This window comes from Coregonus clupeaformis, chromosome 19 (assembly GCF_020615455.1).
Source record: "Coregonus clupeaformis isolate EN_2021a chromosome 19, ASM2061545v1, whole genome shotgun sequence".
NCBI lineage: Eukaryota > Metazoa > Chordata > Actinopteri > Salmoniformes > Salmonidae > Coregonus > Coregonus clupeaformis.
Window position 1 is genome coordinate 23161852 of NC_059210.1, and position 27748 is coordinate 23189599.

General features: G+C 42.2%; 1 protein-coding gene across 5 annotated transcripts; it reads left to right on the forward strand.

Moving 5' to 3' along the window:
• Positions 1-27111, forward strand: LOC121531856 (nuclear pore complex protein Nup93). 5 transcript variants are annotated; one of them, XM_041837364.2, is made up of 21 exons: positions 1-79; positions 1866-2052; positions 3397-3514; positions 10878-10940; positions 11780-11908; positions 14907-14981; positions 16018-16110; positions 16235-16374; positions 16494-16626; positions 16790-16947; positions 17178-17343; positions 17700-17793; positions 19301-19492; positions 19749-19875; positions 20567-20684; positions 20872-20988; positions 21130-21248; positions 21431-21548; positions 23039-23122; positions 24992-25120; positions 25362-27111. In XM_041837364.2, the coding sequence occupies exons 1-21, from the start codon at positions 16-18 to the stop codon at positions 25470-25472; spliced, it is 2535 nt and encodes an 844-aa protein (XP_041693298.2). In that variant the 5' UTR covers positions 1-15; the 3' UTR covers positions 25473-27111. The 5 variants fall into 5 exon arrangements, with proteins under 5 accessions (XP_041693298.2, XP_041693299.2, XP_041693301.2 ...); XM_041837365.2 differs by having other exon boundaries at positions 35-188; XM_041837367.2 differs by lacking the exon at positions 1-79 and adding an exon at positions 470-557.
• The last annotated feature ends 637 nt before the right edge of the window (positions 27112-27748 follow it).

Genomic DNA, 27748 nt, shown 5'->3' on the forward strand with positions numbered 1-27748 from the left:
AAAGTAAAAAGCGCAATGTCATGTGGGAAAACGAGACATCATCCAATCAGCGTAGACCTCAGAAGTGCCGGAGTGAAATGTATGTAAGACTGGAGAAAAAAATGAGATAAGCGCAAAAGAGTGAAAACAACTGTCATAACTACTAGTTGTGGGACAAGGGACAGGATCATTTGCTATCTAGGCTTCTTGTAAGTTGCCCAGCTAATACGCTTTACAACTAGCTAGGAATGGTACTAGTTATCCTGCTAGCACCATTCATCAGTACGCGGTCTGCCCTTGCATGACACTAGGCAGCTTGCTAACGTGCTTTCCTTTGTACCTATCTAACGTCAGCTAAACGAAGGAATTATTTTTAAATGTTGATGGCAGAAAATGTGTAATTGTATTTTAGTTTTTGTAGACAGTCGTATCAAAATATATTCTTAGTAAGAGGCTCACCACGACTGCAAGCTAGCCTAATAGCTAATCGCGCTAAGGGGGCATGCGCGCGCTGGGTTGGATTTTCGGACAACAGAGGAAATGGCTCCAAACAGACACATGAGATTAGTTTGTACATGGTATGGCCCATGACAGATTAATAAACATTGATTTTCATAGAACCTGTCCAGTGATCAGTCCTGGTCTGGACAACATAATTTCATACACAAACATTACATACCATAGGGCGGCACACAATTGGCCCAGCGTCGTCCGGGTTTGGCCGGTGTAGGCCGTAAATTGTAAATAATAATTTGTTCTTAACTGACTTGCCTAGTTAAATAAAGGTAAAATAAAAAAATTGACTATCATACACTATATTTTTTTCAAGTCTTTATCTAGAATGTTTTGTGGTATCTAGAATGAATGATATCTGGAATCAGCGATTAGGCATAAACAAATCAAATTGTATTGGCCACATGCGCCGAATACAACAGGTGCAGACATTACAGTGAAATGCTTACTTACAGCCCTTAACCTACAGTGCATTTATTTTTAATAAAAAAGTGTTGAGAAAAAAAGAGCAGAAGTAAAATAAAATAACAGTAGGGAGGCTATATATACAGGGGGGTACCGGTGCAGAGTCAATGTGCGGGGGCACAGGCTAGTTGAGGTAGTTGAAGTAATATGTACATGTGGGCAGACACAGTCACTGATTTGTTTAAATAACATGTTCCAAGCAGGATTAGGATAGCTAGCAGTCAGATTGTTACGGGCTATGTGATGCTCCATTAGCCTTACTTACAGGTTAGGTACTGTTTGGTGTAGTACAGAGAATCTTCGACCAACCTTAAAGTGGCAATACCCTACTTCCTCAATTCGGACTTGGAAGAAGACAACCAATGTCTTAGAAAATGCTCTGTCATTAAATTAAGTAATTAAAAAAAAAAACTATGAAGTCATCCAACAATGTGTAGGCCGCCATATTGTCTATTTCAAATCTTCTTTCATTGATCGAGACAGGTGTCATCATGACATGTGGCACTTTGGGGTGGACTGCCACCTGTCTCAATGAGAGAAGATTTGAAATAGACGAGATGGCGGCCTACACATTGTTGGATTACTTCATGGAGCAAAACATTTATTTAATTTAGTAACAGAGCATTTTCTAAATTCAAACAAACCCCCTACAACTAGACATGGACGTTTAGAAGACATTGGTTTTGTTCCAAGTCGGAAATTGAGGAATTATCGACCAATTAAGGTTGGTCAAATTCTCTGCTATGCCAAACAGTACCTATCTATCAGCCAGCTGGAACAGAGTTATGGTTTGACTAGGCAATATTTTAAATAGTTAGGATTAGGATAGAGTCATGAAGACTGCATGCCATTTAATCCAGTATAGTTATATTTGTTTTAATCCAGCCATCCTGTCTCTTGACTTCCAGTGGTTGCCATGGAAGCGGAGGGCTTTGGAGAGCTCCTGCAGCAGGCAGAGCAGCTTGCAGCGGAGACTGAGGCCGTGTCTGAGCTTCCCCATGTTGAGAGGAACCTTCAGGAGATCCAGCAGGCTGGAGAGAGGCTACGCTCCCGCACCCTAACTCGAACATCACAAGACGCTGCTGACGTAAAAGCGTAAGTTCTCTCTTTTGTATCAGTCGCTGATATTTTCTTATTGAGCACTGTTACATGCACACAATAATTATTGTGGATAGTCAGGTTAATATAATAGTTTGTTTAAAACCTTTACATGCTTTGGAAGAAGAACGATTTCTCTAATAATCCTGTTTACATGGACACATCTGAAATCAGGCTACTAATGGGACTTTTGATAAATGCAGAACATCGCCAATCAAAATAACCATTCTACCACAGTGACCATGTTATTTTTGTGAAGACTATTTGATTCTGAGTTCGGACATATAAAGTTTCTATTTGAACTATTTCTAATTTGCATAATTTCAGTTTTTCCGAACACACTGCAATCGTGCATAAGAGGGAAGCTTGCACTACCTGGTGCTAGCACGTGCGCAGATCAAATACACCACTGGAACGCAGATTAAACTGTTTTATTAAACTGCCTATTTAAGATAAGCAGAGTAAGGCGTTTACATGACTAATGCCATACTCTGCCATAATCAGTTTAATATCCAATTATTAGTGTGCATGTAAACGTATTAATTGTAGAGATGATCCTCATATTCTGTGATATGATTTAAAATGAGATATGAAGTGTAGGCCATTTCCCTTTTCTAATAAACGTCTCTTTATTATTTTATGATTTTCCCTGTCATGAATGAGGCTGAGGGTGGTAAGATTTTGACGTTACCTGCACAAAGCTCGTCATTATGACTGGCTATTATTCAGATGACAATACATATGACTGCTAATAGGCTACTTGCAATTACATGATCTTGTCACGATTGTGTGTGATAGTGGGCAGATGTTTCATCTTACCTTGTCATCTGTATTTGTACTCTGGGACATTAAGTTTATGGGAGCGATCTTGTTATGTTAGAGATGTGTAGCTCTGTGTTATGTTCTGCATTGCATTCAACTTACTTCATGCCCTCTAGAGCAGGGGTTCTCAAGTGCTATTTGAGAAGGTCCGGTCACACAAATGTCCTAGGTGGTGAAGGTTCGGATGGAAATCGTGATTTATCGGCGTAGTAACTAACCCCAACCTCGCAACCAATGTGACCCCTAACTGTTCACACCTCTCTTGTTGGCGGAGAGAAAATTTAGCAGTTTTAAAGCTAATTTCCTGCAATTCTACACATTTTGCATGGGGCAAATAATTATTTGGCCTTTTTAAAGCTAATTTCCTGCAATTCTACAAATCTTTCCATGTCTTATGTGTGTTTATAAGAAACCAGGGTTCGAAGCCCAACCAGACCTCGGTTTGCCAGTTGAGGATGGGGACGCTAGAGGAAAGTCTACTAAACAAATGTAATTAGCTGTTTCCTCTGTTCCCTGTAGCTCCATCCTCCTGGGTTCCAGAGGCCTGGACATCTTCCACATCTCCCAGCGTCTGGAGAGCCTGAGTGCTGCCACCACCTTTGAACCTCTGGAGCCAGTGAAGGACACTGACATCCAGGTATTCACACTCTCTCTTTACGAGTGTGGGGCTGTTTGAGCTTTTGGGCAACTTTTTCATCCACACCTGTCCTGTTGTATGTCAGGACCTTCTCTTTTACATTTTTCAGAGGCAAGGGCAGCCGGGCAGGTGATGGTAATTAATGGTTTTTAGATTATGCTTTTAGTCAAACTGGCGGATTCGTATCTGGTTCTATTAATGTTACAGCTAAGGTTTACTGTGTAATGATTTTTATGCTAATAAGCAAAAGGCTGATGGATTCTGTTGGAGGATCATTGCAGTCTCTTGCTGGTGGTAGGATTAGAAATGTTTTGTGTCTAGGGAAATATGTCTGACACATGATGTGGAAAGTGTCCAAATATCTACTCATCGTTCTGTAGCCTATATCAAACCCACTGCCTGAAATGCATTCACAAAAGTTAACCCAACGTCCTTTACATTTATTTGAATTATCTTTGGTAGATGTCTATTTGATTCACATTGGGGGTGGTGTAGGGTTGTAAAATTCCAGTAACTTTGCCAAAATTCCCAGGTTTTCCAGAAATCCTGGTTGGAAGATTCCAAATTTTCCCTTCTGATTCCGTTAATCCTTCAACAGGGATTTCTGGAAAACCTGGGAATTTTGATACCATCAGAATTGGAAAAATTGCTCTGCCTCAACTGATTAAAAATTCATTAAATAGAGCCTAAATAAGATTTATAACTACCAGGGCTTAAATCTGAGAACATTTTCAGTAGGAATGATGGTATTCCAAATTGCGGATTAAGATAGTTATTGCTTACTACCGTCTGTCACATGAATTTGGGCTCTAAGCCCTCAGACTCATGACTAGCGATATGTAAAAAAATAACATGGACAAATATTTGTGGACATTTTCATAATAATCAGGGGTCAGCAACAACTGTATTTTTACTGTTTTCATATTACGGAATTACCCATTGATATAAAGTGGTGCTGTAATCTGTTCAGAACCAAAATAGATACATTGCATTTTAGTGTGTTTCAAACCCTGTCCAGTGTTCACTCATGATATGTGGCTGTTTTAGAAAAGGCACTATGGAGATATTTTCTGTTGTCTACACTGGCTTTTTCCTATTCTCCATGTGTGCTGTGGAATTACAGCTGGGCTGATTTGACCTGCTTTTCTATGGAAGTCAATAAAATGTGATGCCTGCTAATTAGTTAATGGTAGCACTTTGTGTTACATCAACGGATGATGTTTACAAATCTGAAGCTATTTAGTGGGAACAGTCTGAACTGTCTCAGATGAGGAAGAGAAGATGAGTGGAAGAAGCTCCAGTCAGTATACAGTATGTTGAAATATAATAAGAAAAATATGTTTAGCAGCAATACTATACAGTTATTCCATTGTGTTAGTGGCCTTCAGACTGTAGGGCCGGGACGATACTAGTATCGCAAACATTTTTCCATGGCAAACATGAAAACACGAAGCAGACTAAACTCTTTGGTCCTTTGAAAACCTGCTTTATGTAAAATATTGTGTGCTATAGCTTGGGAAATAAATAAATGTGACTGGATGACAACATAATGATGTTTGTTTCCAGCAGTAGGGCTGTTTTCCTAAAGAAGTTAAATCTGCTTTGTGTACTGTTTCCTTGCCACGATACTAACGAGTATCGCGATACTGCTATCGTCCCGGCCCTAGAAGGCTACCATCCTCTGGCCACTCCCAGACCGTCAAACTTTAACATACAATGTTCTCTTTTGCTCTTAATTGGGTAAATATTTATATTAGCAGTGATCTTAATATTGTTGCAAAATGTAGAAGAGGTGGGGGGGGGGGCAGCAGATACTCAGGGAATGAGTGGGGTGGGGTGTTGATCTCCTCATTTTCTGATGACCCCAGTGCTCCCTCTCCCACCCATAATCCTCAACCTGACATGTGGTGGGCTGGCCGGATGGAGCCTTAGTTTTACTGGATGTGCACTTAGCCTCTTGGCAGGATTTAATCAGGCCCTTTTAGCTGGACTCAGTTGAGTGCTTGGGCCAGACACAGTGGGAAGTGGCTGGCCTTCTACTGTACTGTACTCCCTATCCACTATGCATAGTTGCATTTCTGTCTATTTTTCACATGATAGTTTTCATAGGCAATTAATGGAACATATGTTTTAGAAACGTGTGACCTTGTTCTATAAAGCCACATTTACTCTCACATTACTGGTGGCTCATGTGTTAACCTCAAGGGCAATGAGCCTCTAGTTGAGTCAAGGTACAGAAAAGCTATTAGATTGTCCACCAGTTTGAGAACAATCAATGAAATTTACTTTTCTCAAGTAGCCTATGTTACAATACAAACGGTGTGTGTTCCTTGATAGACTACATAGCAATCTTGCATACCTAGCCTATGTATTGCCACCCTTTGAGGTATTCATTGATCACGACAATTAGGCCAGGAAATGATACTTGTATGTATTGTGTGAGGTGGTACTGGTTGGCATTCTCCCCATTGTCTGCACTGCATTCATGGCTTGGTCTTTTCAGTAGCCTAGGTACTGGTAATAATATTGTGTGGTATTCTTTACATTGAGTGTGATTGCACTGTGTAGTACTTACTATATGTTCAAGTGCTGAAGGGTTAGGTTGGCTAACACAAAGGAAAAGCTGGATGCTGATGAGGCGTAGCCTCTTCTATCTCTATGTGGGCGGCTCACAGAGAGGAATTGAGGTGTGAATGATGTCTGTAGTATACATGGTTGCAAATGCATATGATTTATGTAGCCTACTCTGCATTTCTGGCCATTTGTTATATTTGTATGTGTAAAGATATGGCTCACGTCAGTGAGGATGGAGACAAAGAGCAAGAATTGAGGGTGATAGCAATAACCAAGGTAAAGAGGGAGCAAGAAGAGAAACGATGGACAGAACCAAAATGAAAATAGAATAGGGGGCGAGAAAGAGATGGGGAAAAAAGAGTGGAAGGATAAAATGGCAGAGAGAAGTATATTTCTCTCCTGTTTTTCTGTTCCATATTTTTCTGCTCCTCCTTTCTCTCCCTCCCCCTCTTTCTCTGAGAGCAGCTATAGTGATGGAATGCATTCTCTTGACAGTCTGATAAGCGCAGCTGCTGCTACAGCAGACTTTGGTGAAATAGCTTCACATGTGCAGCCTGTGTCTGGTCTGTGCAGCCGTGTACTCTATGTATACCCCCCGAGAAGCCACTGCACCCTTCTCATTAACTAAACATGACTCTTTAAGAGGATTATTAGCCCACTTTCTGGACAGGATGTCGGAAGCCATCTGCAGAGGGAGAAAAAATCCATTACATGAATTGCATTGCGCTACGGGAAGAGGAAAAAGGGAATGATGCATATGTATAAAAAGGAAGAAATGAGTGGGACTGAGAGAAGAGGACAGCAGGGATGCTGGAAAGAAACAGGCGGCGGGGAAGGATCTACTGATGGAGAGGGGAAGACCTGTGAGGTTGAGTGATCACTCCTCCTGGATCCCCCCCTGTGTCTGAGGGCTGACTTGGTACAGTCCTCCAACAATAAAACAGCCTACAGTAACCATTCATGTGGTACATATCTGGGTTCACACCGGTGGCCCACATTGGGTGAGGAAGGTGCAGCATCTGCGATGCCGGGCCCGTCGGAGGGTCCGAAAACGCCCCAGAATGGCGCCGGCTCAGTTCTTCAGCTGGAGATACTAGGCAGTGTGTTTAGTGTCAGGCATAGGTCTGTCTACGCCTGGCTACCTGCACCTCTTCTCCTCTTCTCTCTCCCTGCCTGGCAGGCTGAGCCACAGCATGAGTGAGTATCACCTCCACACACAGACACACTGCGTTCATCTGCTCTGTCTGTGTCAAGATCTGTCTGTCACCTCTTTCTCGCTCCCTGTCACTCTGTCTATCTGTCTGTGACTATGGAGATGATAACGATGATTATGGTGGTGTTCACTTATATGAATGCTTATTCTCTACACAGGAAGTGGTGGCACAAGGGTGGGGTTACACCTCCCCTACTCCACTCATTGTCTCAGAGTAAATGAAGATGAGCTGCAGGTTTTTAGCTACTGACCCGTCACACTTAGTTTTTTTATCTCTGTGGAACTGCTGAGCAGCATTACACTAAGGGAAACTGTTGAAACATAGAATTAAACAAATCCAGATGACAGAGAATATATTTTAAAATGTTATAAAATGCTTTCTGTGTGTGGTGGTGTAACCATGTACAGACAGTAAAATCACTATCATTTGTGAATAAAAAAATTGATCATTTCTGAACCCGTAGATCGCTTTAGACTGCTCGTTTGACCGAGCCCTGGGAAATATTGTATGTGCGCATGTATGTGACACGTATCAGCACCGTGTTATGGAGCATGTGTAACATGTACATTTGTTCTATGCTGTACCTTTATTTTCTCTAGTTCTACTTTAGTAAACAATAGTGAATGTTTTCTGTTCTTGCAAAACCGTAAGCAGTATACGCAATACAAATTGTGAGGGACAATGCAATTATGTAGAAGGTTCTAGAGTCAGACTCGCTGGCTATATTGGTTTACATACTGCATATGTGTATTTTGCTGGATATATGCCATGAATGTAAGATCCATTTGAGTTTAGAGCTTCTTTGTACATTACTCAGTGAGTTTACAGCTTATTTTGTTGCCTAAATATGAAATGATAGACTACAGTGTGTGATTTCAATTAAGGTTTATTTGGAAATGCATTAATCGCTGAAAATGCGGTTATGTTCCCCCTCCCTTTTGGACCCTTCACTTTCTGGGAACCATAGAATGAAACGCATAGCTACATCTCTAGGAAATGTATACATTTATTCCGATTTCTGTGTGTGGAGACATGACCTGAGCTCTCCTAGTATATAAATAGCTCCATTGTCAGCTCCTAGGGTGCAAACTGGGTAGAACCTGTTTCATTTGGAGAGCAGAATCTCCTGAGGGGGGCGCTCCTCTCTCTCTCTGCTACAGATGACCGGAGGATGGGAGGACCGAGCACAATGACTGAGCAAGAAATGTAATTGGCAAGATACAGCAGGAAATCTTCCTTTTGATTTATCTATTGAATAGAGGATAGATTACTTGTGATACTGAAAAGCCTCAGCCTCCCCCTCCTTTAGCTCTCTCCGCACTGTTCATTTACACTTGTCATTTGACGATCGGCTGCTGAAGAAGTAACAAGTCAATGATGATTTCTAGCTGTCAGTCAAGACGCGGATGGCTGCCACTCTGATGTATGGTCTGGTGATGCGATGGAGTGGACAGACAGGGGCGAGGGTTTGAGCCTGTCGTGAGGGGGAGGGCTGTGGTGCTGAAGCAGCTGTGAGGGGGAAGGGGGATGCTGCTCCGTTCGTCCTGGAGATGACGGGCGCGAAGACCGAGACGGTCTCCAGGAAAAGGCCCATTATCTGAAAGAATGCATAGGCTGCTATATTATTATTATTATTGTTATTATTATATTGACACCTGGAAAAGGACCGAATAGGCTTAGTTTTGCTCGTTCTTATTTTTTGTTTTTGTTTCTGAATGTTCACATATTATAGTATCTTCTAATGTTATACGAGGAAGTGTACATGTGTGCCTGCAGGCCTTAAAGCCACATGCCATCTTTTAAAAACATCACTGTATGTCTAATAAATAACTTTTTTTTTTCTTCATGGAAATAACTTCAAATATATATTTGATCATTTATTTCCATGAGCCTCCTTTTGCCATTGAAATGCTCAGTCTGATCGTGTGGGCGTGTTGATACAAATGTAAATATATTTACATACACAGCCCTGATTGGCGGATAGTATCGTCTAGACTCTAGAGCCTACCCTGCTTACCCCTTCAAAGTAGTAGGATACATATGCAAATGAAAGATTACTGGTCATTGGTCAGACTAATCAGATTGTGATGTCATGCTTTGGGCCAAAAACTCTATTCCACTTGAACAGGCAGAAATTCCAGGTGTTTTTTATTTATTCAAAAAGCTCTAAAAGGGCATTATCAGTTCCACAATTTCAGTGTTATTTCGACCTCCTAGTGTGGAAATAAAATAACCAATTTTAAAAGGAAAATCACTCTCTAAAACGCATGAGATTGTCTCTTATGTAACAGACTCTTATGGAATATGGAAAGCAACTATAGGCTAAATGATCAGATTTCTAGGGCAAGTTAATGTCCTCACATTGTGGAAGGGTGTGGCCGGTGTTTAGCCTAGATGATGTTAAACCAGTGTCCAGTATCACAGAGGATGGGCTTAGTGAGAGTGACATCCATTGTGATGACTGTCAGTGTCTTATCAGGGTATCTGTGTCATATTGGCAGGCTGGTGGCCACTATGCGTCAAAGTCATGGGCTTGGCTTTGGTTACTCATGATCCACGATGGCTCTATGGGCGATTTCAACACCACCATTTGGCATACAGTAAGCTAGCTCTTATTCTTGCCCATAGCCAACCCCACCCTGATTTAGATACATTGACCCCTCAACCACCACCCTCTTTTACATCTTTGCTGTATGTATGTGTGTGTGAGTTTCATTCCCGCTGCCCCTCTGGCTGCCTGGTGCAAGCGTACAGCTCTACTCTGAGGGCGGTTCTGCCTGTTCTTGGTACAAAATGTTTTCTCTTTCTCTTCGGGCATCGGAAGGAGCAGAGTTTCTCTGTGCGTTCCAAAGTGTACATTAATTAGCTTACCCTGTAAGGGATGAGCACAGTCTACAGTGTGCATATTTGCTCATTAACCTCATGCTGTTAACTTGAGAAAACAAGAGGTCCATTTTAGGTATTGTAACTATAATAGTACTGGCATTTTGGGGGGTACTGAATGGTAAGCTTGCTATATCACCATTTTGACAGCAGACGGACATTGTACATTTTTAGTCTCTTCAAGATGCATCCAACCATCTCTTGTATATGATGTTAGCCAGTTGAATGTAGATGCTGATGAATTTCAGCCCACTGTGGAGTTTGTTCCCTAATGTAGGAAATTGAAAATGGGATGATATGAGGACAAAGGGCCAGGTGCTGTGTGTCTAATCGGCTGGTGCTCATCAGTCAGGCTTTGTTGAATTAACTGTAAAATTATTTGATGGGCTCTGGGTTTTTGCTCTGAAGTGTGGGGGATGGGTTGGAGCTGTATAGAATGAGCATGAAAATGTCCTAATGCTTGAGAAGATATGTAACAGGAGTTATTTTTGAGTGATTAGAATGTCAGGTCAGGAGGAGGCTTCTACTGCTACGCCCTGATTGTTGGCATCTCCCATTTTTAGCACAGCGATAATGATAGTTCTTCCTTGGTAGCCCTTGCAGCTACCGTCTTGCAGGAGCCCTGTATGTGTGTGGTCAAGTGGAAAGTAGGTTACAGTCAGTCTAACCTCCAGCCATTTCTCTCCTTCCAGGGCTTTCTGAAGAATGAGAGGGACAATGCGCTGCTCTCTGCCATCGAGGAGTCGCGTCGCAGGGTAGGTGGCACTCTCTCCTCTGACTAGTTGCTATGACCACACCCTCTTTGCACCCCATGTCCACATCTAATAATCCCATTTGTTTTACTTTTCTTTTCTTTTTTTTTACATACCTGGTGCATAGATGGGACAGATATGTTTCGGTCATAGATTGTATCGCCTAAGTTTTCTCTCCATGACAGCTTGGCATACCTAATTTTCAAATAATACGTACGCTACAGTTTCAATCAGTCTCACACTTTTGAATAAAAATAATAAACCCATACCCTCAGTTGCCAATCATGACTTGCTCACCTTGTTCTGATATAAACCCGTAACCTATTATCTTTTTTTAAATGGTTTCCTCTGCATGAGTTCAGAGCAGGTTTAATTAGGAACCGTTCCAATTATCATCCGCTGTCCCTGTGGGATTGAGAGAGACAAGAAATAGACAAGGTCTCTGGATTCTAATCGGTTCTTGACTAAATCTGGACCAGCCATGAATGCAGACCCATTTAGCGTCACAATCCCATCCCTCCACACACCCTGGCATCACAGGGCGTGACCCAGTTTGAAGAGCCGCCCCAAGTCCCAGATCTCACTTTTACTGTGTGGGGCCCCAGGATACCTGCATGGGTGACTGTGGTGATTGGAGGTGTTTATTGTGCACATATATCTCCCATGACGAGAGGTTTTGCAGTGTTAGCTATTTTTAACAAATCACATGATCTCTAACCCATTTATGCAGCCTAGCTTGGTTCTCTCAAATTCTTTCAAATTGGTCTGTCCAAATGACATTTGTTCTCTTTCTCTCTCTCTTTCTCTCTCTTTCGTACTTACATGTTCTTGTTCTCTTTCAGACGTTCCTCCTGGCAGAGGAGTATCACCGTGAGTCCATGCTGGTTCAGTGGGAGCAGGTGAAGCAGAGAGTACTGCACACCTTGCTGGGAGCAGGGGAGGATGCTCTGGACTTCAGCCAAGACGTAGAGGTCAGTGTCTTTCCATCTGATGTCTATCTTTGTCCTATACACCCTATGAACTCCAGTACATAAAGCACACATCCAGATATAATTGATATACTTAATATATGACTTGCACACATTTAGAAAATACACTCATCAAAAACTGGTACTAGCCCACATGGATGTTGTGGAATTCAATAACCACCTCCCATTTGCGAGAATTTACACACAAAAAAAGATATGGCAAGCACTCCTGTTTTTAATCATGGATAAAGAAAAGCCACATTCGGCTTTGGTTTTCCACCATGTTATCGGTCTTTACCAAAGCAAGCTTGGTTTTATGCAGACAGCTTTGTTTAGATTACCTTCAGGGCTCCATCTACTGTATTAAGCACAGTAGCTACAGTACATTGCTTTCCTAAACTGTAGCTCTTGCACATTCTCCTGTGGAGTGTGTGTTGGAGTTGACACTTTGATTTTTGAGGGATTTTGTCCTTCTCTGTGCTTATTGCATTAATATCCAACAGTTGAATTGTCCATGTCTGACCTGCTGTTCACTCCCTATGTCAGAAACACACCCTCTACAGTGTTCAGTTCTTGCTCATATGCTCTCTTCTCTTATAATGCAATGTGTCATACAGCATTTATACTGCCTTATACCATGGCATTGTTGAATACTTGTTTCTGATTGGCTTGAAGGGCATTCTAGAGCTTGCATTATTTCCCTATAACGCACAGTATATTTGCACGGTAGAATTCAATGGCTATAGTTAATTATTACATGTTCTATGTTTTGAGCTGCTTTTGAAAGCAAAAGTCAAATTAAAAACATTGACATTGTTGAATTAGATTTGCATAATGGCAAGCTAGGACTGATGGTTTGGTTAGCTAAACTAGCAAGTCTGTTTGGTTACCACGGCAACTACTGTAGCTATCTAGTAAACTTGTTAGCTACTTCAGTGGATGTTGAACACATTTATACCGGCAAATGAACACATTTCTAGGGCAAATGTGTTCAATTATAGCCATGGTATAAAAGGGATAATCAACTCGGGGTTCTAAGCATTCTCTGGAAAATAATGCAACTCCGTGGACGATCAGTTCCACTCCACTAGCGCGTCGTGGAACACACCTTCCACGTCGTTCATGATTTTCCATAGAACGCATAGCCCCTCGTTGATTATCCCTTACCTATACAACCCTCTACATTTAATATACATTGTATGGGTGTGTCCCTTTTGTTCTGAAGAATGCAAGGTCGATCTGGATAAATGTTTGTGCGTGTCCGTGCTCGCGTTTTAGAATGTGTGTGCATTCAAGCGTGAGCTTTGTTTACAATGGCTTTCACGCTACATTGGTCATGGCTTTACAATTATGAGCAACCAAGCAAACACTCTTACTCACTCCTCTTAGGTTTTCCTTTACCTTTTTCTATTTAGTCAGTGAAATCACTTCTGTATTTTTACGTTCACATACAGTTGAAGTCGGAAGTTTACATACACTTAGGTTGGAGTCATTAAAACTCATTTTTCAACCACTCCACAAATTTCTTGTTAACAAACTATCGTTTTGGCAAGTCGGTTAGGACATCTACTTTGCATGACACAAGTCATTTTTCCAACAATTGTTTACAGACAAATTATTTCACTTATAATTTTACTGTATCACAATTCCAGTGGGTCAGAAGTTTACATACACTAAGTTGACTGTGCCTTTTAAACGGCTTGGAAAATGATGTCATGGCTTTAGAAGCTTCTGATAGGCTAATTGACATCATTTGAGTCAATTGGAGGTGTACCTGTGGATGTATTTCAAGGCCTACCTTCAAACTCATGGGAAAATCAAAAGAAATCAGCCAAGACCTCAGAAAAAAAATTGTAGACCTCCACAAGTCTGGTTCATCCTTGGGAGCAATTTCCAAACGCCTGAAGGTACCACGTTCATCTGTACAAACAATAGCACGCAAGCGTAAACACCATGGGACCACGCAGCCGTCATACCGCTCAGGAAGGAGACGTGTTTTGTCTCCTAGAGATGAACGTACTTTGGGGGCGAAAAGTGCAAATCAATCCCAGAACAACAGCAAAGGACCTTGTGAAGATGCTGGAGGAAACAGGTACAAAAGTATCTATATCCACAGTAAAACGAGTCCTATATCAACATAACCTGAAAGGCCGCTCAGCAAGGAAGAAGCCACTGCTCAAAAACCGCCATAAAAAAGCCAGACTACGGTTTGCAACTGCACATGGGGACAAAGATTGTACTTTTTGGAGATATGTCCTCTGGTCTGATGAAACAAAATTAGAACTGTTTGGCCATAATGACCATCGTTATGTTTGGAGGAAAAAGGGGGTGGCTTGCAAGCCGAAGAACACCATCCCAACCGTGAAGCACGGGGGTGGCAGCATCATGCTGTGGGGGTGCTTTGCTGCAGGAGGGACTGGTGGCATCATGAGGAAGGAAAATGATGTGGATATATTGAAGCAAATTTGTGGCAAAATGGCTTAAGGACAACACAGTCAAGGTATTGAAGTGGCCATCACAAAGCCCTGACCTCAATCCTATAGAAAATTTGTGGGCAGAACTGAAAAAGCGTGTGCGAGCAAGGAGGCCTACAAACCTGACTCAGTTACACCAGCTCTGTCAGGAGGAATGGGCCAAAATTCACCCAACTTATTGTGGGAAGCTTGTGGAAGGCTACCCAAAACGTTTGACCCAAGTTAAACAATTTAAAGGCAATTCTACCAAATACTAATTGAGTGTATGTAAACTTCTGACCCACTGGGAATGTGATGAAAGAAATAAAAGCTGAAATAAATCATTCTCTACTATTATTCTGACATTTCACATTCTTAAAATAAAGTGGTGATCCTAACTGACCTAAGACAGGGAATTCTTACTAGGATTAAATGTCAGGAATTGTGAAACTGAGTTTAAATGTATTTGGCTAAGGTGTATGTAAACATCCGACTTCAACTGTACATACAGTAGTCATGATTAGTCTCCCTGTGTTTTTGTGTTGCAGCCCAGCATTGTGAGTGACGCAGGAGTTCCTGGACGGAGTGCTCTTGACAGCGTGGAGGTGGCCTATGGACGACAGGTCAGTAATTTGGCCTGACACTGATTGCACTGCAATACCACTTAGAACGATTAGCCTGAGATACCTACAGTACATGGCCCAAAAGGGAAATGCAGTCTTCAATAAGTCTAATTTCAAATGTTCAAAGATGTGAATCACTCGTCTCCCGAGTGGCGCAGTGGTCTAAGGCCGCTAGAGATCCTGGTTCGAATCCACCGGGAGACCCATGGGGCGGCGCACAATTGGTCCAGCGTCGTCCAGGGTAGGGGAGGGAATGGCCGGCAGGGATGTAGCTCAGTTGGTAGAGCATGGCGTTTGCAATGCCAGGGTTTTGGGTTCGATTCCCACAGGGGGCCAGTATGATTTTATTTTTTATTTTTTAAATAATGTATTCACTAACTGTAAGTCGCTCTGGATAAGAGCGTCTGCTAAATGACGTAAATGTAATCACCAAACCCATCCTCTCTTGTGTATTTTACACTTTTCCCTATGTTATGATTTTAGACTTTAATAGGCTGTAATACATCCAGTCAGCCTGGGGCTAAGTGCCCTGGAACCTCATGAGCTGAATGGAAGCACAGCCTCAGTCAGGATGCAGCTGCACTGTAGTCCACTTCACTTCATAGTAATGGGGTCATGCTAAGCAAGGCAGCAATAGATCAGAGAAATTGATTAGCTGGAAGAGCCAGGGCATGCTGGGTAATTTCTCTGTCCCACTGCACAGTGGTAGGACAGCCTGTCTGTTTCGTCCTCTCCAGTCTGTACACACTGGGTGAAAGAGGAAAGTCTACTGGTAAAAGAGGACGTAATGTGTCGCCACATCGCCTGCGGTGTCATCTTCCTGGTCTTTGTGATCTTCTTTGATGACCTGAATGTTTTCGTCCTTTTTATTCTATTTCTCATCATCCATCACTTCACCGTGGTGACTGGACTGTGGTGACTAGGATCAGGGCTGGGCCCTACTGGCATTGATGCTGAAACGGTCGCTATTCAGTCTGTCAGCACTGGCACTCTCCTCTGCTCCATCAGTGTTTTCTCTGCTTTTATTGTGCCTCAGATCTACGTTTTTAATGAGAAGATAGTGAATGGACATGTCCAGCCCAACCTGGGAGACCTCTGTGCCTCAGTGGCAGACAGCCTGGATGACAAGGTAAGCCCCAGCTGATCAACATCTCCATTCCACATTATTTTCCCCCATCTGCATATGCTAGTTGGTTCTTCTTCCACTTCAATGGCTAATTCTGGCATTTTTATGGATGTATTTGTCTCTCCAGAATGTGTCAGACATGTGGTTAATGGTGAAGCAGATGACAGACGTGCTGCTGGTCCCAGCCAAAGACACGCTGAAGAGCCGCACAGCCGTGGACATGCAGATGGCGTTTGTTACGCAGGCCCTGCAGTTCCTGCAGAACAGGTCAGAGGAGGAGAGAACCATCAAATTAGAATGAGAACACTCCCTTAATGTATTATAAAACTACACTTGTGTAGTTACCTCCCCCACTAACGTTTCTCTTTGTGTTTCCACTACGGCAGCTACAAGAACTACACCATGGTGACGGTGTTTGGGAACCTTCACCAGGCCCAGCTGGGAGGAGTCCCTGGCACCTATCAGCTGGTGCGCAGCTTCCTCAACATCAAACTGCCAGGGCCTCTGCCAGGCATGCAGGTACTGTACTGCCCCCACACTGCAGCACATTCTGCTAGAGACAACATCAGCGCTGTGCACAGCCTTACATAGCGCTGTATTATTCAAGATGGTGTTTTTACTAAGTATAGTGTAGATACGTGCAGCTAAACTCAGCTGTGTGTGTGTGTGTGTGTTATAACAGGATGGCGAGGTGGAGGGTCACCCAGTCTGGGCTCTGATCTACTATTGCCTGCGCTGTGGGGACCTGGGGGCTGCCATGCAGGTGGTGAACCGGGCTCAGCACCAGCTGGGAGACTTCAAGACCTGGTTCCAGGAGTACATGAACAGCCCTGACAGACGGTAGGAACCTCACAAATACTGTGTACCTCCACTATGTGTCGCAACTGGTCTAGGCTCTCCGTTTCACTTTCTCCTGCAATTTGAAGTGCTGTAACACAATGGCCCAGAACAGCAAAGCACCAGTGTGATTTCTTTTCTCATATGAATAGAATCTAATCTGTTTAGTACTCCTCCTCTCTTTGTCTCTCCGTCTTATGCTCTGTCTGACCTGTGCTGTGTCCTCTCCTCAGCCTGGCCCCCGCCACAGAGAACAAGCTGCGTCTCCACTACCGCAGAGTGCTGAGGAACTGCGCTGACCCCTACAAGAGGGCCGTCTACTGCCTTATCGGGAAGTGTGACATCGCAGACAACCATGGAGAGGTGGCCGACAAGACCGAGGACTACCTGTGGCTTAAGGTGCTTGTCTGATTACCAGTCTATAGCAAGCATGTTAATATTACCAGTGTACATGATACATAGTGCCTTAAACACAGCAATACTCCATTTACATTTTAGTCATTTAGCAGACACTCTTATCTAGAGCGACTTACAGGAGTAATTGGAGTTAAATACCTTGCTCAAGGGCCCCTCGGCAGATTTGTCACCTAGTTGGCTCTGGAATTCGAACCAGCGACCTTTCGGTTACTGGCCCAACGCTCTTTACCGCTGCGCTACCTGCCGCCCAGTTGGGGAGGATCTGGTAAAATAGGTTTGCCTGTTGTCAATACTCCCTGAACATTAATGTAGACCTGTTCTTTCCACCCTGCCCACAGCTCAACCAGGTGTGCTTCGATGACGACGGCAGCAGTGCTCCTCAGGACAGACTGACATTGGCCCAGCTACAGAAACAGCTTCTAGAGGACTACGGTGAGTTCAGAACACTGCAGGATACATGACAGCCAGACTACTGAAGTGAAAATAGACCTGAATACTAATTCTGTCATAAGAGAGAATACTGCCTAGGACTGGAGGACTCTATTAGGGTTGGGCAGTATCCAGATTTTAATATTTTCATACCGTTCCTGTACCATACCGGGGTATACAGTATTACCGGCAGTGTACACAAGGAGCACTATTTATTTCCAAACGTTAAAACATTAATGTTATTAATTTTGACGCACATAACAAATTAGGCAGAAGGGATCTTGATCCAGGAGGGGATTGATTGTCTCTGCTGTAACCAAGAAGCTTGATCTTGCAAGCTAGCCTCTTAGCTAGTAAGTTAGCAAACCATAGCTGGAGCCCTGAGCTGGAGATACTTTATTTGGCATATCTTAGATAGTTATAAGCAGGGGCGTAGCGGTATTGATAATGATATTGTCGGTATTTCAAAATACCCCGATATACGGTATACCGCCCAAGCCTAGACTATTAAAGTAAAGTTGTGTAATGGCACCACTTCTCAGTCCCCCCTGGGATCTGCTCTGCTCAGATAAAGAAGTGCTTCATTGTTCACTCTTAAAGCTTAAACTTTTCTTTAGTTTTATCACACAGAGGGAGGCAAAGCTCTCCTACCTGGAGGATGAGTCATGGCTTGTTATCGCTCTCATTTTAACACAGTGCATTAAAAGGTGACTGTGACTCATAGATAAGCCTGCTGCCTTTCAAAATGGCTGATGTATTCATGTTCTCTTCCTACTCAGTTGAACATGAACTTCACTGAGAGGGATTAATGCAAGTTGATGTGATGACTAAGTACTGGAATAGTTTGTTTGTAAATGTTTTGAATATTTGTAATACTGAGCAACTACAGGTAACTGCCAAAATAAAGGAAACCCCAACATAGTGTGTTAAGAGGGCGTTGGGCCACCACAAGCCAGAATGGCTTCAATGCACCTTGGTATAGACTCTACCAGTGTCTGGAACTTTGTTGGAGGGATGCAACACCATTCTTCCACGAGAAATTCCATAATTTGGTGTTTTGTTGATGGTGGTGGAAAACGCTGTCTCAGGCACCGCTCCAGAATCTCCCATAAGTGTTCAATTGGGTTGAGATCTGGTGACTGAGACGGCCATGGCATATGATTTACATCTTTTTCATTCTCATCAAACCATTCATTGACCACTCGGGCCCTGTGGATGGGGGCATAGCCCATGGTAGCCAAAATAATGGCCTGCCCAGCATTTTCTTACGTGACCCTAAGCATGATGGGATGTTAATTGCTTAATTAACTCAGGAACCACACCAGTGTGGAAGCACCTGCTTTCAATATACTTTTTATCCCTCATTTACTAAAGTGTTTACATTTTTTTGGCAGTATATTGCTGACTGTATTTATCTATATTGAATTAGCATGTTCTATATTCCATTTTCCATGTTGTGAATGTGATCCTAATAATTTTGAGTTTATTTCTGTTCCTTTCCTATCTATAGGAGAGTCCCACTTCTCGGCCAGCCAGCAGCCGTTTCTGTACTTCCAGGTGCTGTTCCTCACAGCCCAGTTTGAGGCTGCTGTGGCCTTCCTGTTCCGGGTGGAGCGTCTACGTAGTCATGCTGTTCACGTGGCTCTGGTTCTCTACGAACTGCGGCTGCTACTCAAGTCATCAGGACAGAGCGCACAACTGTGTAAGTCCTGTCAGGATACCTACCTGTCTGACTTTCTCTACGTTGGCAATCAGTAATGTTCTACAAAGGATGTTTTAGTTCACAGATATTGGAAGGCGACTTGACTTACTGTTGCATGAAGTATGTGGTCTTGTCTGTGTCTTGTTCATTAGGGATGCAAAGCTTGATTCCTTTTTAAGAAGGGACTTCATTTCTAGGTAAACATTATTGTAGTTTTGAAGCTGATACTTATAATTGAATGTTTTCTACTTTTCAGTGAGTCAGGAGGCTGGGGACCCGCCTATGGTGCGACGGCTCAACTTCATCCGTCTCCTCATGCTCTACACGCGCAAGTTTGAGTCCACAGACCCCCGGGAGGCTCTACAGTACTTCTACTTCCTACGGTACGTTACGCTACGTTACGACCCTCCTCCTAACAGATGCTGCTCTCAGGTGGGGGGACCTCTTCTCTCATCCTCTCCACCACTCCACTGAGTGTCAATAGGACTTGGAGGCATGGCGGTAGACTTCCTACGGTACGTTACGCTTAGTGATGTGGGGGGGGAGGGTCACCAAGAAATTGATACAGTCACATATCACGAGATTATTTTGGTATTTGTCTCCAAGTATCTATTTGATTATGTATTTATTTATTGCTACTGTAGGTAGCTTTAGCTAGCGGTAGTCGGCTGTACCCGCGCCAAAACTCCAGTCTTTTTCATCCTATAGATTGTTCTCCGTCTTCTTTTTAAATAGTGAGCCAAAATGTTTTCAGCACTTTATTTCCATGACTGATCAAAACTCGTTTTCTCATGCGCTCTCGTCTTGCAGACATATGGTTAGCAATATGTTTGGAACCTCAAATCGCAATAAAATCACAATGTCTAATCGCAATATATATGAATAACCCAGTGGGCCATGAATGCAGTTCACCATGAATAATAAAGATGCTTTCACACATGCCATTGGTTGGTTTACTCTTTCTATTCAGGTTAATTTTGATTAGAGCCTTCGGACCTCTATCATTATTTAAAAGATGTAATGTGTATGTAATCAAATATCTGAATCTCTATCCTTTCTTCCTTTTGGACACAGGAATGAAAAAAACAGCCAAGGAGAGAACATGTTCATGTGCTGTGTTAGCGAGCTGGTGATTGAGAGTCGAGAGTTTGACATGCTTCTAGGAAGACTGGAAAAAGATGGCAGCAGAAAGGTAATGGTCACACCTTTATTTTCAGTTTGGTTCACTTCCATTCATTATTATTTAACTCAGTTATTAATGATCCCTTTTGTGAAAGCATTCATGGTGATGCTGATTTTTCCATTGTGATCGTGGCCCCCCAGATCATTTGTATTCAGGCCATTCAAAGAGCTGATTGTGCCTTGTGCTTCTCCCCCAGCCTGGAGTGATTGATAAATTTGCCGGAGACACTCGAGCCATTATCACAAAAGTGGCTCTGGAGGCTGAGAACAAGGGCCTGTTTGAGGAAGCTATCAGACTGTATGAGCTGTCCAAGGTGAGCAGGGCTCTGGGAAAGGTTGCGGTCAAGCTGTGCCAGTGGGTTTATTCTAGGTGAAGGTACAGGCCGGGTAGAGGAAGATTAGAAAATAATGAAATGTCACCTCACATTCCTCTATTTTTCTCCTCTGATCTTTAGAATCCAGACAAGGTCTTAGAGCTGATGAACAGGCTGCTGAGTCCTGTTATCGCCCATGTCAGCGCTGCCCAGTCCAACAAGGAGAGACTGAAGAACACTGCTGTTGCCATCGCTGAGCGGTAACGTCCTCACCACCTATTCTCACTAACATGCTTACTGTGCATCATTTACGATCTGCATTGCCACTGAAATGAGATAATGTTTGAAGGTTGCATCATATAGGCTTACTAAAAGAGTGGACCTCGTCAAAAGTGGACCATTTAGTTCTAACTTTAGTGTGTGGTCTTGTTTACTGACTCAGGTACCGGACCCAGGGTGTTGCTGGAGAGAAGTCTGTGGACAGCACTTTCTACCTGCTGCTGGACCTCATGACCTTCTTTGATGAGTACCATGCTGGAAACATAGACCGGGCCTACGATGTAAGTCTTAACACCCAGGGCTTCCTGCCTGATGGCTTACAATGCTGTTTATTCAGATGGCATTGAAGCGTTATGATGGCCTCCTCTTCTCTTAGATGTTAAGTCCCCTATTTGGGGACTGGACCGGTTCCGACTGACATTTTGGTGTACAAAGCTCTCTGTGAACATCATAGGGTCCCGTGTCTTACAATGCCAGAAACCCATTAGGTTGCAAGACCCCACATTTGCATAGGGAGTGACGTGTCACATTTTCTGGCCTATCCAGACAAAGGAATGATTTCCTGTGTCTGTGAAACTCCCAGTTGTGCTTGCAATAGTGCACGTGAAACGGGATAAACTAGCGGATGCAACAGTAGTATATTCTCAGCCGATTTAGAGCTCTCAACATGAAAATATATTAAATAATTTAGTGTAATTGAACTAAGACCACTTTCTCTTGGTCACAGACAGACGAAATCACTTTGTGCTTAAAGCTGAAGTTGTAACAAGTTTGCACACATTTGAATGGTGTCTCTGCGGCTCTTAGTGGACATTTAGGAGAAAATTCTGTCTGCAGTTAAATGAAATAGTGCTAATATTGTACTGTCTGAAAAAGTATGATCATTTATTTTACAGTTATAAGAAATTTAAAATCTTATACTAAATCGTTTATAATTGTATTGTTAATATATTTTAAAAGCATTTCTGTAATTTCAAGCCCTATTGCCCCACTTTTGTTGAATAGGAGAACAATTATATGTGATCTTTCATATTTTATTTGATAAATGATTGATTTTGGCCTTTACTACTAAAGCCCATATAAACACATTGAATAACACATTAATAAATGGCAAAAAGGATAGTCAAAAAATAAATAAGAAACAAGGTTTTGAAGTGTCAGTCCTAAATCTAGGAGATATTGAAAAAAAACTCAGGAAATATATATATTACATTTTTTACACATATTTAACCCCTTTTTTGGGGTTAGCACAAAACTACCTTCATACTTCCATTTGTTTTTTAAAACCGGTACCGGTTACCTTCAGACGAGTCACGTGACACTTGTTGGGGTTTTAGAGCAAAATGGAGAATGCCATCGTGAGACTCTCTCATTTCCATAATAGTTTGTAGGTCAAACCGTTCGGACACTACAGACGTTTTCGTGAGAAGACTGATTTTCGGGATGTCTCATGGTCTGACAAACACCGTTCTAGCTCTGCCACCTTTCACCACATATGCTGAAGTGCGACAGTGGCGGATGTGGTGGATTGAGACGCATCCAATGCAAAAAAAAACATATCTCTAGTTTCAACTGACGGATTTTGATGGGGATTTTTTTGTTATATAACTTAGATTCGACTCTAGGGGTTAAAGGACAGATTCACCCATTTTGAATGTAATATAGTTTTTGTGTGTTTAGATGCACAGAAACGATATAACGTTCAAAATGGGTGAATCTTTCCTTTAACTGTCCCTAACTTCTCCCCTCAAACTCTTTGTCTCTCTGTCAGGTGATGGAGAGACTGAAGCTGGTCCCTCTGAGTCAGGACAGTGTGGAGGAAAGGGTCGCTGCATTCCGCAATTTCAGTGATGAGGTGAGATGTATGTACAGTGAGGGAAAAAAGTATTTGATCCCCTGCTGATTTTGTACGTTTGCCCACTGACAAAGAAATGATCAGTCTATAATTTTAATGGTAGGTTTATTTGAACAGTGAGAGACAGAATAACAACAAATAAATCCAGAAAAACGCATGTCAAAAATGTTATAAATTGATTTGCATTTTAATTAGGGAAATAAGTATTTGACCCCCTCTCAATCAGAAAGATTTCTGGCTCCCAGGTGTCTTTTATACAGGTAACGACCTGAGATTAGGAGCACACTCTTAAAGGGAGTGCTCCTAATCTCAGTTTGTTACCTGTATAAAAGACACCTGTCCACAGAAGCAATCAATCAATCAGATTCCAAACTCTCCACCATGGCCAAGACCAAAGAGCTCTCCAAGGATGTCAGGGACAAGATTGTAGACCTACACAAGGCTGGAATGGGCTACAAGACCATCGCCAAGCAGCTTGGTGAGAAGGTGACAACAGTTGGTGCGATTATTCGCAAATGGAAGAAACACAAAAGAACTGTCAATCTCCCTCGGCAGGGGATCAAATACTTTTCTCCCTCACTGCACACTACCAGTCAAAAGTTTGGACACACCTACTCATTCAAGGGTTTTTCTTTATTTTGACTAAAACTATGAAATAACATATAGGGAATCATGTAGTCCAAAAAAGTGTTAAACAAATCAAAATATATTTTATATTTGAGATTCTTCAAATAGCCATCCTATGGCTTGATGACAGCTTTGCACACTCTTGGCATTCTCTCAACCAGCTTCATGAGGTATTCACCTGGAATGCGTTTCAATTAACCTTCTTAAAAGTTAATTTGTGGAATTTCTTTCTTTCTTAATGCGTTTCAACCAATCAGCTGTGTTGTGACAAGGTAGGGATGGTATACAGAAGATAGCCCTATTTGGTAAAAGACCAAGTCCATATTATGGCAAGAACAGCTCAAATAAGCAAAGAGAAACGATAGTCATTACTTTAAGACATGAAGGTCAGTCAATACGGAACATTTCAAAAACTTTGAAAGTTTCTTCAAGTGCAGTCGCAAAAACCATCAAGCGCTATGATGAAACTGGCTCTCATGAGGACCACCACAGGAATGGAAAACCCAGAGTTACCTCTGCTGCAGAGGATAAGTTCATTAGAGTTACCAGCCTCAGAAATTGCAACCCAAATAAATGCTTCACAGAGTTCAAGTCACAGACACATCTCAACATCAACTGTTCAGAGGGTACTGTGTAATCAGGCCTTCATGGTCGAATTGCTGCAAAGAAACCACTACTAAAAGACACCAATAAGAATAAGAGACTTGCTTGGGCCAAGAAACACGAGCAATGGACATTAGACCGGTGGAAATTTGTCCTTCGGTCTGGTGTCCAAATTTGAGATTTTTGGTTCCAACCGCCGTGTCTTTGTGAGACGCGGGGTGGGTGAACGGATGATCTCTGCATGTGTTGGAAAAGCATTCCAGGTGAAGCTGGTTGAGAGAATGCCAAGAGTGTGCAAAGCTGTCGTCAAGGCAAAGGGTGGCTATTTGAAGAATCTCAAAATATATTTTGATTTGTTTTAACACTTTTCTTTTTTGGTTACTACAGATTCCACATGTGTGTTATTTCATAGTTTTGATGTATCCACTATAATTCTACAATGTAGAAAATAGTACAAATAAAGAAAAACCCTTTATTGAGTAGGTGTGTCCAAACTTTTGACTGGTACTGTGTGTATATATACTGTAATTATACTCCGTATGCAGCACTACACTTCCATAGTGTACATGTAATCTCCCCTTGTCCTTTTTTTCCTACTGTCTCTTTCTTATCTGCATTCTCATTTGCATCTTCTTCCAGGTCAGGCATAATCTGTCGGAGGTGCTCCTGGCCACCATGAATATCCTGTTCACGCAGTACAAGCGCCTGAAGGGGGCCACAGCAGGAACCCCTGGTCGACCACATAGATCCATGGAGGACAGAGACTCGGTGAGGAGATGGTGACTTCTCAGAGCAATACTGGCCATGGGATAAAACTTGAGGAGCTTTATAAAGACTTCTGGGGGCTGTGCATTGTGATGGACTGGGCAGTAAAGACATGCCTCTGCTCCATTATGTGATATTTCATTGAATAATGAGTACTGCGCTGTCTTGTCTTGTTTTTATCTGTTTTGGCACATGATTGATTTCACTGTCAGCTCTAAGATGTATTTTCTGTGTGTGTCAACAGCAACTGCGCAGCCAAGCCCGTGCACTGATCACGTTTGCTGGGATTATCCCGTACCGCATGGCAGGCGACACCAATGCCCGGCTGGTGCAGATGGAGGTCCTGATGAACTGACCCCAAAATACCTCCAAGCGCCAGCTATACCCACCCTTCTCATCAACTGTCAGATTATTTTTTGCTTCGTCCCTATTTTATGTTTCTTTGTCCTTTTTTGTTGCTCCATATTTGTATTTTTTCATAAGTTTAAATAAAATGTCAGTTAAATTTAATTTCTTACGCATTCATTTCATTATAAACCGATCTTTTGATTCATTTGCATTTAATATTTCAGTTTTCTTATTGTTCATTTATTATTATGCATCATGGTCATCTATAAAATGATTAGTGGTATGAGTACTACCTGGATTTAAAGAAAACTGAAGGAAGTACTGTTAGATTAATTTGGAATTAATGATTTTTGGAATTATTATTTTATGGTACAAGGAAGATTTTGAGATTTTGGCAATTAAGCCCTTTTTCTATTTACCCAGAGTCAGGTGAACTCATGGAACTAAAACTGCACACAGAGACATACAAATGGTATTCAAGAGTTCATCTGACTCTGGGTAAGTAGAAAAAAAAGGGTTTAATTGCCAGAATCTCGAACTATCCCTCAGACATGGCCTGCCTATAGTCAAAGAAGCAACAGGGAATTGGGAATCATATTGAACTAGCCATAATCCAGTGGTCCAGGAAGAACTAAATCTTGCAAAGAAGATGTGTGTTCTACTTTGAAATCTACCTCCACATTCGATAAAAATGTCATTTGGAGAAATCATTGATTTATAAAGGTAGCATGTCAAACTGAAACCGGCAGCTGATAAGATTTTGTGGATGCTAGAACGACAATTCAACATCAACTGTGTACTCTGTAAATTGGTGGAGCTGCACACCCACACATATACAAAATTGTATCCCTGTTGGTGGCTATCTATAAGGAATTACATGATGATGATGATATGTCTTTCTTTGCTACTAGTTATACTGGATTGATTTGCTTGAAAGGTCAATGTTTCTTTAGATAACATCTCACCTTTTTATGACTACAATAATATCAGCAGCTGAACAAATACTACTCTGAGTAGGTGAGAGGAACTGAATTGAAAGTACATTGTGATGGGCCTTATCATGTATGACACTGCTGCACTTATTGGCAGATGGTAAGAAGGGAAGGAAATTCCCTGAGAGAACACAGATGGGAGTCTTTGCTTGGCTGCACTAGATTGTCAAGAAGCCTTTCCTCTCAAACTGATCCCATTGTCACCACAGGAGACTTGTCTTCATTATGGAGGGAACCAAATTGACTGTGCATGCTCTTTTACTGCAGTTTTTTAACTTCAATCACAGCCCTTATGAGTTCTGGAGACAATGCTCTTGCTATGCACCACATCACATCTGCTCTGGTGAAGATCAGTCTGGAGCTCTCTGTGGAGAAGACATGGACCGGGAGCTCCCTGTCTGCCAAGGTGGATCCACTCTCAGGTGTGTGTGCTGCAGCTGGTGTTGTGAATCAGGCCGATGCCACACACCCGCTATAACCCGGCTATTTCACAACACCAGGGTGGCACTGCACCACTGCCAACGAGACGCCAAGGGCAAGCAACAGAAGAAGCTTTGAGGAGCCAAAGAGTTCCTACGGTTCACCTGATTAAATGTCTGCTGTGATTTGCAATTCAATGACGTGTAAAAGCATTTGATTAAACTTTTTTCATGATATTGTGAGTTTTTTACTTAATTTATAGTCACGTTTAGCAATGCATTTGATTTCAATAGTGGAGGAAAAATATGCCCCAAGGAGGCAAACACTATATACAGTTGAAGTTGGAAGTTTACATACACCATAGCCAAAAACATTTAAACTCATTTTTCACAATTCCTGACATTTAATCCTAGTAAATATTTCCTGTGTTAGGTCAGTTAGGATCACCACTTTATTTTAAGAATGTGAAATGTCAGAATAATAGAGAGAATTATTTATTTAAGCTTTTATTTATTTCATCACATTCCCAGTGTGTCAGAAGTTTACAAACTCAATTAGTATTTGGTAGAATTGCCTTTAAATTGTTTAACTTGGGTCAAATGTGTCAGGTAGCCTTCCACAAGCTTCCCACAATTAGTTGGGTGAATTTTGGCCCATTCCTCCTGACAGAGCTGGTGTAACTGAGTCAGGTTTGTAGGCCTCCTTGCTCGCACACGCTTTTTCAGTTCTGCCCACAAATTTTCTATAGCATTGAGGTCAGGGCTTTGTGATGGCCACTCCAATACCTTAATTTTGTTGTCCTTAAGCCATTTTGCCACAACTCTGGAAGTATGTTTGGGGTCATTGTCCATTTGGAAGACCCATTTGTGAC